Genomic DNA, 13,071 nt, shown 5'->3' on the forward strand with positions numbered 1-13,071 from the left:
TCAACACTATAAAAGTAATACGCGAAAATACAACAAATAGTAATAGATGTGACTGGCGTAAATAACAGTCGTTACTGTGTTCCATGTTCATGTACATTCTTTTGTAGGTGCCTGCCTCTGAGAAATTTGAACGAAATATCTCGTTTCTGTTTAATAATGTGTTATACGCCCCGAGAAATACTCCCCAAGACACACTTGTTACAAAGAGGAGGCGCTGATTTCAACTATACATACACAGTAAACACTGTTCATTAGTGGAACTGAGGATTGATGTATGATTCAGTTATAGCCTATTCAACCTATTCAGACATTACTCGTGGAATTCGTTATGTATCGGAAACATTCGCACCCGTTTGTTAACAAATTTGCAGATGTTATTTGACGGAAGGCGCTAATAGGAGGATACATTTGAATTCATAGGAATTATAACGATGTGTCTAGCTACTCTAAGCTATAACATTTCTCACACGAAAATAACCTTTCATTACATGAATTACCTAAATATTTTTATATTTAAGGTAGGTTACGAGATAGCAATATTGTTATATAAATAGGCCTCTTCATCTAGCCAGCCGTATCGGTCCGCCACAGGTCTATTTCCGGTATCGTATTCGTGAACGGATCCTTTTTGACTCGAAGAACGCCGCGATGAGGTTCGTGATGTGTTAAATCTCTTGAAATCTTGAAACGTGGAAGTTAAATGCGCACATCTTGAAATATGATTAACTAGCGGGTACTTCAAATGTGCTTGAAGCAAATCAGATGTGAAATTTCCCTCTAATTTGTGATTTATTGTACTTACAAATTTTGTTTTAACATGTGCCTTTATCTTCATAGTGAAAAATTTGATATTGGAATTCAGACATTACTAGCTGTGCCCATCTCCTCTGGGACAGATGTATGATTATAGCTGCTTTTGAAACTATTTTTTAAACTGTTGGGTTTTTAACTCTGCTTTGCTTATTAGTTGGCTATGTATCGCAAGATGTGTTCGAATTATCATGACTTTGAAATTCAGATTCGCGTTGCCATAAAAATCAGATATAAAAAGCGTACCGCTTTCCAGCTTCATTGTAAATGGAATAACGTAGTTTAACTTGCAGTTGCTGTACTCTGCGTGCTTTTAAGGTTTTCAATCTAGCGTTTTAACTGCTTTGCGTGTCTGTTGTAGTGGATCGAAGGTTTCCCGTGACACTCTGTACGAGTGCATCAGCCAGGTGCTAGAACACTCAACCACCAAGAAAAGGAAGTTCCTCGAGACTGTGGAACTTCAGGTTGGACTGAAGAACTACGACCCGCAAAAGGATAAACGTTTCTCTGGCACTGTCAAGTACGCAACATGATTATCAGCCGGCGCAAATCGCGTCGTTGTAAAGGCCATTGACTTGTGAATTTTGAACCGAGCGCCCTCGTCAGCGACCCTCGACCCAGGGTCTTAAAAAATGTGGGGAGGCCTCGCTGGCCGCTAGATAGGCATATCTAGGGTGGTAATAATGTATTAAAACAGAATATGTAGACTTCACTTTGCGTTTTGGTTCAAAGGAAATTAATCTTTCTTAAATAAAAAAAATTAAAGTTCCTTAAGGGTAGATTTCTTCTTATTTTCTTATTTATACGTAATTTGTATAAACTGAGATTGTTCGTAAAATACTTACAGTCAGGTACTTGCTGAACAGTGCTCAAACTTGCAGTCAGGTACTTGCTGAACAGTGCTTAGTCCGTTAGTAATTGGAATCATAACATTTGGAATCATAAACATATGTTAGTGGTCCATCAAATACATGATTCGAAACTGATTTTAATAAGTTGTGCAAGGTTGAATGTAGCTCTCTGTGCAACGGGTTCGTTTCTGAACGCAGGTTCGTTTCTGAACGCATTAAAGGCATAGTTGACCACTGACTGTAGACTTTATTTTACAGGCTGCGTAACATCCCCCGTCCCAAGTTTACCGTATGCGTACTTGGAGACCAACAGCATTGCGATGAGGCCAAGTCCAACAATATTCAATGCATGGATGCCGAAGCCCTGAAAAAGCTCAACAAAAACAAGAAGCTCGTGAAGAAGCTTGGTGAGTAAATAACGATGAAATGCATGGGCCATGCATTGCTTTATCACACGCTACGAAGCTTTTGACGAAGAAAGCTATGCTTATGATGATTTTTGCACTGGGCTATGACGCTGGTGATTCAAGTGTGCAATACTGATCAATTCTTATTCAAGTCTATCAAGGTTCGTATGAAGGTATTTGATTGGCGCTTTTGGACTGCAAAGCTCTTTTTAAGATGGTATTTCTACATCCGCTATGTTCACAGCGAAGGGCTATGACGCTTTCCTTGCATCCGAGTCACTAATCAAGCAGATCCCTCGTCTTCTGGGTCCTGGACTTAACAAGGCCGGCAAGTTCCCTACTCTTTTGTCGCACAATGAGTCTATGATCAGTAAAGTCGACGAGGTCAAGTCTACCATCAAGTTCCAGATGAAGAAGGTATGTCCATTCTTATTTTTACAATGATGTGTTCTGCGCGCGTAAGAACATAGCTTTTATGGTTTAAAATGTCCGAATCGTGAAAAACTCGTGCGTAAATACGTGTGGTGTAAATCGTTAATTATTTGCGTTTTTGGTATCTGCACGGCACCGCCGTTAGAGGGCGCTGTGTTCGAAATGAGACGCAATACGAATGTGTTGGACATAGTTTGAGGCAAGAAGCTCATCTCTATCCTCATGGTAGTTTCACTCACATTTGGTTTCTACTTACAAGTATAGTATTATATCGGGTTAAATTGAGCTTTCGTGGTCGTCATGGCGGCCATTTATATTGAAATTAATTGGTCACTTTGAGAGGTAGGCATTGTATCGTCGTATATCATATATATTGATGTATACAGTAATCAAAGCTGTTTCGACTAGTTAACCCAATACCCAAACTATTTATTGATCTGTATCTTGTTTAGGTGTTGTGCCTTTCGGTGGCCGTGGGTAACGTTGGCATGAACCAGGATGAGCTCGCTTCCAATATCTCGCTGGCCATCAACTACCTGGTGTCTCTGCTGAAGAAGAACTGGCAGAACATTCGTTCTCTGCACATTAAAAGCACTATGGGTCCGCCCCAACGCCTTTACTAAATGCCTGGGTCTGGAGCTTCCGCTTAATGTTTTTTGACGCTTCGTAGACCAACGACAATAAAAATCGGTTCATAGCTAATAAAGTCTTCTCATTTGCGGTTAATTATATATTATCTGAAAGCGCAACAACCTCCTAAACAATATGTAACTGCCGAATGCGAAAAATTTTGTGACACATAATTCTGAACTTTGATAGAATTGAGTTATATTGTAATTAAAACCCACATTGCTCGAAAATACCTGCTTTTATTTATTCATAATATAATTGTGCATTTCTGCAATTATAACCCACATTGCTCCAAAGTATTTGCTTTTATTTAGTTCCTCTAACTGTATACAATAGTATTGCGTATTTAGTAGTTATTATGTAGGTTTAGAGGAATGAATGGTATTGCGTTGTTCTGAGTGAACTAGTTCTAATACTAATTGCTGTACATGCTTGTTGAGCTTCTCGTTGACTCTAGATCTTCCACATCTGAACGCATGAACAATGCAGCCCGTTAATGATATCTAGTGCATACGCGTTATGCACCTTCATCTCGCGTGTGTAAATGATTCCGCAAAAAGTGATGATTAATAAAAAATGAAGAAGAAAGAAAATGGTTCAATGGTAGAGTCTCATAAATTTCAGTGATACGTGACACACTTCCTGTTGTATCTATCGCAAAGCTACTTCAAGCTGATGTGTACACCGACTTTAAACGGCCTACACCATACGAATGTAAAGGAAAAAGATAATTGAACCTAACCACCTTAGGATATCTGTGCCATGATCATACAAGCAGTTTGAAACGATATCACACTGCAGTACGCTAATATCTCCCCTGTCTAATTGTTAAATATCTAATGCTCCAAACACATGCCACATGGCCAGTAATTTGTATATGTCCTTGGAGCTCACTTAAAGAAACAGTGATTTTCGGGAAATTTCTGCTCGAAGCATACTAAAGCATAAATCGTCACATATCACAATCACCAGCACAACTCTTTAGTTAGTATCCCTTTCTATTTTAGCCTCCCCTATCCCTAAATTAAATTTTCATCTTGAAGCATCCTGTGCATTTACTCACAAATATACCTCATTGTATTACTAAACGACACACGAACCAGCATATCCGATCTCCTGCTTATCATAATTATGTAGGTAACGTAATGATGGAAACGTATTTGTATAAACTAGAGCGACGAACGATGTTATGCCATTAACAGTAAAAATAATAGATAGTTATAACAGCTAACAGGTTTTTTAGTAGATCTGGTGTTGCTGTAACTTTTATGTACGAGTCGTCATTGCAATCGTCACGCCTTACTACTTTGTCGTGCCTTTTGTTCACCTATCTGCCCTGTTGTCTACAAGCATTTCATAACTTTGTTTGATTTTTAGCAGTAAGATCCAATACAAAAGTTAAGTATGAGCAGCTTACAATAGAGCTCCTGCTTTCTTTTACTGCTACGTTGAAAAGTCGAACGGACGTTTTATGCGGATATTTTTTGATACCTAGTTAAGTAACTCATTAAAAGACCTCTTCCATTATGTGTGAAGTATTTTTATAGATTCCGATAAAATTCAAATCATAACATATATATGTTGGGGAGGTCCCAAAAGTGTTCCCCATATCTCTAATGAGCCTAATTCCCGTTTTTGCTGTTCCAAATAGAAAAGTGCAATTTCATCGAATAGTGGCGAATTCGGCGAGGACGTTCTGTTGGGCTCGGTCAGCATAGTCAAGGTGCTTTCGCACGTCGCTGACAAGATGGCGGAGCATTGCTGTAAAAAACGGTGATTCTCGGGGCTTTTCCGAATATCTGAAAAAGTAGTCATTGACGTATTATATTGTCAGAATTACGTACGAATAATACATTTGTATGGCGATATATAATTCAAGAACATCAAACTTGGTTACTCAATCACCACTAATCACTTACCGTTCAAACTGATCGAGATTGTCATGCAGCTTTAGCGTTAGTGAATCGTAGTTACTTCGTACGACGTCCAATACCTGACACAAATGAATCGCCATATACAGGAACGATTAATCTAAAATTTCAAGCGTACATAACCTTTTGCAAGTAGCTTAGTGGCTAGAAGGGGTATATTTTTTTTGAAAGGATGAAGTTCTAGCCTGACTCGGACAGTCATACTCTAACCAGAAATTTGATCCAAGAGATTATTTATTGTAGTTAATGTTTTGAATGAACAAATGAATAGAGAAAATAAGTTGAGGCAATGATTTGCAATTGACAACATAAAACATTAGAATATGCGATACATGGATGCGTCACCTTTTTAATAAACATGCTCACATTTTTATCTTTACCTGTTCTTCGGTAAGTGAAGCAAGACAATGGGCGGTCGCCCAAGCGTTAATCTTTGCTGTAAAATGGTTCACAATAGCGCGAATATTGACAAGATGACTAGCCAATCGGGCTGCGGGATCCCTCCAGGGGGATACTGCAGAGCTCGTAAAGCTTGAAGAGGTCGTGGTTGCATTTGAGCCTGCTGGGCTGATACCAGCTGGTGTTCCATCCCCTGACGTGTACCTGAGAGCTAACCACATGGGGGGAAACATAGGCAAAATATTTTCAATAGTATGTGCCAATAACAGAAAAATCAGCTTAAATCTTTTGTCCACTTCATCCCAGTAGACACTGAATATACAAGGTGGATTCTGCGAAATATTTGAAAATGTTAATCGTATTGACTTCATATAACGTCAATTAACAGTGCAACTTGTCATGTTGGCATTTTGGTACAAAATGTATTCTAATTAAAGAATTAATTTTACACTAAATTTCGCGTACCGGTAGAATACAGATTTTCGAAAACTTCGCTACAACGAATGATCTCATAGTATAGTTCATCGTAGGACGATGGTGTCGCCAAAAACGTGTCTCCATAAGTGATGAATAAATTTATTACATTCACTACGAGGGAGCAAACTGCGAAAACATTGTGACCACGTTTCGCCAGATTCACCTGAAAATATAATAGATTTATATGGCAAATATGTTTATTGTCGTTTATTGTATATCTAAAGTGCCAGCATTTATTTAAGTATGATTTTGGCATCTGGTCATCAATAAAATAAGAACATGTGCGATTCACATGACTACTCGACTTGTATTGCCAGGGCTGCTTTCAAGATTTACAAAAAGGTAGCTAACTTTATGAAGTCTAAGAATATACCGAGCTCCATGAATTGAATGAAGCGTTTTATTAGGTATCATAAGTGACCTGATGGAACAGTTGATAACAGATGATAATGGGTAACCTGCATTTTCTTTCATGCTAACATGGGTAACCTGCATTCTCTTTCATGCATGTAATGGTTATTACAAAACAGATGCATGTTTAACAATGCCCTAGGCAACATAGCGTCTATCATGATTAATATGCATGAAACGAACCTCATTGGCTAGGATAAATTTCAGGAGGCTAATTAACGACGTCCAAAGATCCTTCCAAGGATATGACAGTCTCACGCGGCAGCGCTTTTGGTAGCAGAGAAGTCGATGCACAATACCCAAGCTTCGTCTAGATGGGAGAAAAATACAGTCAGTCTACTGGTAAAAATTGTCAAGGAAACCTGCCGAAAAGGGGAAATTTGCCGCATAATCCCCTTACTTGATTTAATAATTGATTGACTCTGACTTGTTTTGTTAATTTGAATGTGAAATCGTTTTCAAACAGCAAATAGATATTAGTAAAACCATATTTTTGTATAATCGTCTTTGCAATTTTTGTGAATTTCTTTTCAAACAACTTACATGTAGAGATCGATGTGGAAATTATTCTTAATCATGTGACTTAAGATGAATTCGACCTGAAGGTCTAAAACGGCAGCTGCCAAAGGACGAAACGGAGCATCTCGACTCGATGGCAGTTTTCGATGTCGCATCGGTGCATGTTGAATGAATACCTGTTGTATAAGTGAAACTACATCTTATTGTGAATATGCACAGCATAAATACACTTATTTTTTAATGCGATTTCAGGTGCAGTTTGTACGGCATGCAATACGTTGACAAGATATGTGTTGATAATAAAGCTTAACAAATAATAGGTTAATAAATACGTCATTAATATAATAATTGACTGCTTTCAGGTTACCTAACTTTTCATAGAAATCGTCCAGTACTAAGTCAACGTTCCTTATTGTATACATGCGTGCCAATTCTTATCCCAGTAAAACAAATGTATTTTCTGTCTCTGTGCTGGTTGTGAAGTTAAATGAACTAGGATAGAATGAACAGATCTCTGTCTTTGTGTGCTTAGCTGAGTGGAGTTGACTTCATGGTTTACTACCTTATACTGCATATTGACATCATGCATAATCGAGTTGGCGTATTGATCTTCGGCGATACAGGTTAGAATTATAAAGCACAACCTCGTTGTATTCAGTGACGTCCCGTCTGCAGACCCGATTAGACCACATAATTCCATTAGTTTTCGTATATGAGTATATATAAAAAAAAAAAAAAAATATATATATATATATATATAACGTCACATAGTGTCTAGAAACTATATCTGTCAAAAATTCAATTTAGATTGAAGCTCGTCGTAAATGAGTCGTGTATTTAGGTGTATTCAAACATACTGGACTAACCTTTGGTGTTCTGCATTACAATTGAAGTAAATTCGATAAATGTGACAAACAGGTTTGTCGGAGGCTCTAGAAGGTCCGCGTCCAAAGGAAGGGGCTCACCGCCTCCCAGCTTCGACTACGCAAAAGTGGAATTTTTTTAAGATCTTGTTTGTCATCATATTAATTCGAATGGATTAATGAAATACATTAGCATACGTTAAATATCATTATTCATCCCTTTATTCGTCGGCATGAGCTTCTATTGAGCGATCAAATCCATTTTGTTAATATAAATGTTTATGTTACTCAACTACTTACTTTACTACTATCTAGACTACCGTTGCTCGCTGGATTTAAATGGAGTGATGGCCCAGTTGGAGATGAGGGTGATGAGGGTGCGGACGACGATGGACTTTGTAATCGATGCGGCCTTATTTCAAGACTCTCCGCTTGCGTCTGCGAGATGCAAATAAAATTGAATGGAAATTAATGAATGCGGATCGTCAAGCATAAGACTTATTTTCTGCTGCTTTCGTCACCGTTACCTTTTTACTTCATACAAAAGTTAAGCATTTTGGAATATGTACGATTTATGGTTAAATATCTAAATCTGAATTTTCGTTTATATTACTTGATGTTGATTTGACTGGCTAATGAAGCTTCTGGCTGTAAAAAGCTCAATGAATTCGTCTTTTTAGGCTCAGCTATGTTTCTACAACAATATCTGTGTTTCATTTCAGTTAAAGCACATTTGGCGGCTTACGTTGGTGAGAATAGCGAGAAAGTTACGGTTGAGATGAACCGCTTCATACATGGCTAAAAGAGCTGCATCCGATCGGATATTTCCGCCAGCAATCTAAAATAATAAGGATAAAACAAAATAATAGCCGTTAGACATCCCACGCCTACCCTTCCTCGTTTCACCTTAAGATAGACTTGAAAAAGAAAACAAATTAATTATTGCAAGATCTTATGAACTCTAATTGTCGTTTGATTTCCTTTACTTTTGATACACTCAGTTACCTCCTCAACGCGGAAAAGTTCTTGGAATCATCTTTTTCAAGTATAACATTTAGGGCTTGCGGGTTTTGCTAATAAAGTTCCTACAACAGACCTATGAAACGGCTTGGCTGTCATACAAGCAGCTATTAGCTTAAATATTAAATTCTTATTTTCTTAATGCCACATTCTCCTAATTATGAATTTCAGTTAATCTCTTCTTTTTGCCAACGTTGGGATCTAAATCAGCATTGCAGCATGCTTATTAGTTACAATTATGATGTTCATTGGCCATTTAAATTTGGCTCCACCTTCCCAAACACAAAACAAGATTAGAGTTCCTAATTATTTAATTGCCTAAAAATCACTTTTGTATGAAATGGTTATGAGACCTCATGAGCAAGAGCACGTGGGTCAACTTGCTCCTCTATCTGCAGAGCAGGGGTCCCTCCAAGCCACGTTGGAAGTAGCCCTGCTAAAAGACCTCTGCCACCTGATGAAGCCGACGTTGTCGTACTCCGTTTTCCGCCAGCAGGCAGGGAGTCTGATGCACCGCTAAGTCCACCATTTGTTGCAAGAAAATGCCGATTTGAATCTGCTAAAGTTGACGACACTACCTGACCGAAGCCCTAAAAGGCAGCAAGAAATATTTATTATACTCAGTTGTCTTTTGACTATTCATTTCAAAAACGTAACGTACACAACAATAACTCATATGTCCTGTTTCAATAACATACTAGTAGCGTCTGGTTGAGAATATATTGTTTTCAATTGAAAAAATGATATGGTATCAATACATAACCAAAAAATTTCACGTAGTTGTAATTTTATCTTAGAACTAGTGTTTCGAGGAGTAATACAAATTAATTAATACAAAAAAAAAGAAGATAATACAGGGACAAATGTGCGTTTTACAAAAACTATTTTAATAACAAACGCTTTTCCTACATTCAATGCCAGCTCGTTATCAGCAATGGAGAGTCGCATAATGTAAGGGTTGGTACTCTCGTACTTGCGGTAGTTCACAACCAACATCAGCAGTAGAACCTGTTAGCAAAATAGTAAAGTCAACGTGGTGTTATGTGAATACTAGGCCACAAAACTACACAGTGCAAATAAATATCATAAAATTAAATGTATAGAGAATAGGCTAACAAATGTAACGTAGTTGTTATAAAAAGCGTTTACCGCGTGATAACCACATTGCTGTCTCGAAGGTCCGTCGGCAAGAATAGCTAGCAAGGGTTCAAATAATGAAGTCATCATAAGGTACTCAACCAGTGTATTGCTCGATACTGTTTCAGCAGCCTGCAATAAAGAAGTGAAAGGAAACTCATTTTTATCATTTCTTGCATCTAGGTATACACTATTTCAGGTCGTAAAAACGTAAAAAATATATAGTATATGTTTATAAGCTTTTAATGTAACTACGATTTACCGCGTAAAAATTTACTCTACCGTGACTAGTACCAACAGGAATTTTAGGACGAGCAGTTTTAGACTGTGTGGAATCGCAACCTGCAATTGTAAATAAAATTATCGTTCGTTAAATAGAGTAGCAAAAAGGAGAGCCAAATTTATGAATCAGACAGTGAATTCGCGAGAATATTATAGACTGACATTTTATTAAATTGTCATATTGTAGGCTGTCTGGTCTCTCTTTTATCACTTCTACAAAATAAACTAAAATGCCTAGTTAAAACATATATAAACTAAAACGCTTATTTAATATTGGTGTTTACCTCAAGTAGAGAAACGGATATTTCAAGAAGATCTTTCATCACGTTTTCGGCAACGTCCACACCAACTAGCAGATCCAACCCATCGATACCTAAAGGCGATAGCAAAATGAAAATGCGGAAAATCAACACAAATTGAGCAACTACGCGTAATGACGAAAAAATGAAATATGTACAACCTGTTAACAAGACTTCACGAATGTAGGCAGTAGCCAAGCATGGCAATTAAATGCCAAACCATATATAAATTCAAACTTGTGATTTACACGAAAAAAGGGCTTATAACAGTTGTAACAATACAAGAATAATTGTGTGTGTTAAACGAACTACAATTTTGTGATCCTAATAGTTTGGGAATAGCGGATGCCATAATGTACTCACCAAGATCAAGGGTGCGTGCTTTGGAATAAACGCCTTGAACGAATGCAGCTAACGTCTGGTACGCGTGCACGATGCGCAGCCGGATATCTGAGCGAAGTAGAGCTGACACGCACTCGGAAAATACGCGGTTTAGTACAGGCTGTTACAAAAGGAAATACCGATGCGAAAACCATTAAGAACCATGTCTGGTCCTTTTCAGTAGGCGTTACCATTAAGTGGCCCGCTTCAGGTATTAAGGTATATTGATTTTGGTTACTAATTACGAATGCTAGTACCTAATACATGAAAAGGATAGAATATATCTTGTCCGAAATTAGCCGGCCCACCTATAAGAATCTACAGAATATATTTGCCTCATATCTATAAATGATAAACATACAACAACGGCCAGCAAGACACACATAGTGTACTTAATTATTACTGCCATACCAGATACCTCTGTGTCTGCTACAGTAATTAATAAACAAAATAATGAGAATTTGACAATGTCAAAAATTTAACGTTCAGTAGATAATAATGATAAAAATAATAACTATGAGCAAATATTATTTTAGTAATTATTTGAAACGATTACCTTAAGCTGAAGCAATTTTTCCGGTTTCATGGAATCGAATTCACGTACAATGTAGTCAACGTTGACCTGTAATTACATGTTTACTTACACTTTGTGTTGTTACACTTATGTTACACTTTGTGTTGTACGACTATTGTTAATATTCAACTATCTGAAAGAATGTTCGTTCTACCCTAACGACAGTTGCTGGAATAGGAATACTATACTTATTATGATAGGGCTACCCGTGAAGAAATAATACTCCTTTACACGTAAAAGCAATGTTCCTATATTTAAACCAGAAAAACATTTACATTTAATAACACATGCTATAATAAGTTGCATTTTTTATAATATTTTTTTAAAAAGACTGATTATAACTACCTAATTATCAGTCACCATGAAATATGCATTGCCACGAGCTTTACAGGATCCAATTAATTTCTTTTCAGTTCCCATTATCGCACTACTGTTGTGTCGAAGATACGTTTTACTTTCTTGGTAACTTCACTGACGCGTGCATATATTTCAGTATCTAAAGTTACCTTAAGAAGAAAGAGCTCATCCCAAAAGTTGTCGTTGGTTTTCCATGGCTCGTCTCCTTCGAGGAGTATACTTTCATAGATTTGGACGAATTTTTCCTTCAGAGGAAGCCTCGTGCCTTTTATCGACATTTTGGTTTAACTCAATACTCAGCGGGTGACACAAGCGCCGTTTTTCCATCCAGAACGAAATGTCGCAACTTGAGTCATGAATGTGGCGGCGATATTCAAGTAGTAAAGATAATTCCGGCTGAGAATTACTGTAATAAGCGAGATAACTGAAACAAAATAAATAAAAAGACGTTAATAAGTCGCCCAGAAATATAAATTATGTCGATTTTAGAGTTTGTGAGAGTTCGATTAGCCAATGAATTAATAATACTGACTTAATTTTTCTCTGGTCACGATCATTATTCGTTACGATATTATACTATTGAGTGTGCACATGGAACTTCCTACTTTTTCAAATTTGAAAGGTAGAAAGATCACGTAAGGATAACTTAATAATAGATAATTGAAAAAGTTCGGTGTTTTAGTGGTTGTCATTGAAGTACGTGTCGTGATTAGTTGCATGAACTTCCTAAATTAATTGAAACTAGAAGTATCGTGACATATACCAAATGACTGGACTTAGATTTGAAGAAATGAACAATAATGTATAAAGGATACCAGCTCGGGCATGCATTACGAGTCTACCCACACTAGTTCTAAAATGTTCACAATTTATAATGATTTCACTTAATTGTAAGGTTTCAAGACTTATAGGGTATTAGACATTCCGAAGTAGTTTTCACTTTGTGCCTTGAAGCATCGAGAAGCACATATAACAAATCCATATTGGTCAGCTGGTTAAATAGAAATTTAATACTTTGATTTACTTTTTATAATGCTTCCGCCGTATATTTAAGTGGCAACTTCTGAATTAAGTACGCTGTTCACCTCGCCGTAATGTACTGAAGGCAAATTTTTTGATATATCACACTACTTCACGAGTGCGTAAATACTAGAACGCTGGTATTCTTATATTAAGAGAGGTTCCAAGTTCACTGTCCAGTAGCCTTGCGAGGGCCATATGACGTTGATTTGTTTACATTCTTGCTGACTGTGATCTATGACTGAAGTTCGTGGACAAATGTTGGCGAGCG

The 13,071-nt window shown here is 37.3% G+C and overlaps 2 protein-coding genes across 4 annotated transcripts; one reads left to right on the forward strand and one right to left on the reverse strand.

Moving 5' to 3' along the window:
- Positions 1 to 493: 493 nt before the first annotated feature.
- Positions 494 to 3,206, forward strand: RpL10Ab (ribosomal protein L10Ab). Its single transcript, XM_022805066.2, has 5 exons — positions 494 to 653; positions 1,172 to 1,330; positions 1,920 to 2,068; positions 2,313 to 2,485; positions 2,953 to 3,206. The coding sequence occupies exons 1-5, from the start codon at positions 649 to 651 to the stop codon at positions 3,121 to 3,123; spliced, it is 657 nt and encodes a 218-aa protein (XP_022660801.1). The 5' UTR covers positions 494 to 648; the 3' UTR covers positions 3,124 to 3,206.
- A 214-nt stretch (positions 3,207 to 3,420) lies between these two features.
- LOC111250194 (armadillo-like helical domain-containing protein 3) lies at positions 3,421 to 13,014 on the reverse strand. 3 transcript variants are annotated; one of them, XM_086977482.1, is made up of 19 exons: positions 12,805 to 13,014; positions 11,930 to 12,204; positions 11,406 to 11,471; positions 10,832 to 10,970; positions 10,454 to 10,542; positions 10,182 to 10,229; positions 9,900 to 10,019; positions 9,660 to 9,758; positions 9,104 to 9,340; positions 8,476 to 8,568; positions 8,031 to 8,168; positions 7,734 to 7,848; positions 7,430 to 7,536; positions 6,892 to 7,043; positions 6,532 to 6,658; positions 5,926 to 6,100; positions 5,442 to 5,671; positions 5,050 to 5,123; positions 3,421 to 4,929 (listed from the first exon to the last, which is right to left on the reverse strand). In XM_086977482.1, the coding sequence occupies exons 2-19, from the start codon at positions 12,056 to 12,058 to the stop codon at positions 4,794 to 4,796; spliced, it is 2,274 nt and encodes a 757-aa protein (XP_086833608.1). In that variant the 5' UTR covers positions 12,059 to 12,204; positions 12,805 to 13,014; the 3' UTR covers positions 3,421 to 4,793. The 3 variants fall into 3 exon arrangements, with proteins under 3 accessions (XP_086833608.1, XP_022660779.1, XP_022660788.1); XM_022805044.2 differs by having other exon boundaries at positions 10,170 to 10,229; positions 12,805 to 13,013; XM_022805053.2 differs by having other exon boundaries at positions 4,739 to 4,929; positions 5,428 to 5,671; positions 10,170 to 10,229.
- Positions 13,015 to 13,071: the final 57 nt, after the last annotated feature.

This window comes from Varroa destructor, unplaced genomic scaffold (genome assembly GCF_002443255.2).
Source record: "Varroa destructor unplaced genomic scaffold, Vdes_3.0 BEIS01000001.1, whole genome shotgun sequence".
Lineage (NCBI taxonomy): Eukaryota > Metazoa > Arthropoda > Arachnida > Mesostigmata > Varroidae > Varroa > Varroa destructor.

Coding starts and splice junctions, on each gene's coding strand:
- RpL10Ab (XM_022805066.2), top strand. Junction 2,069..2,312: donor GAAGCTCGTGAAGAAGCTTG/GTGAGTAAATAA, acceptor CTATGTTCACAG/CGAAGGGCTATGACGCTTTC. Junction 2,486..2,952: donor TCAAGTTCCAGATGAAGAAG/GTATGTCCATTC, acceptor TATCTTGTTTAG/GTGTTGTGCCTTTCGGTGGC.
- LOC111250194 (XM_022805044.2), bottom strand. CDS start 12,058: ATGTCGATAAAAGGCACGAGGCTTCCTCTGAAGGAAAAATTCGTCCAA. Junction 10,230..10,453: donor TATCCGTTTCTCTACTTGAG/GTAAACACCAAT, acceptor TTACAATTGCAG/GTTGCGATTCCACACAGTCT. Junction 5,124..5,441: donor CTTCACTTACCGAAGAACAG/GTAAAGATAAAA, acceptor CATTTGTGTCAG/GTATTGGACGTCGTACGAAG.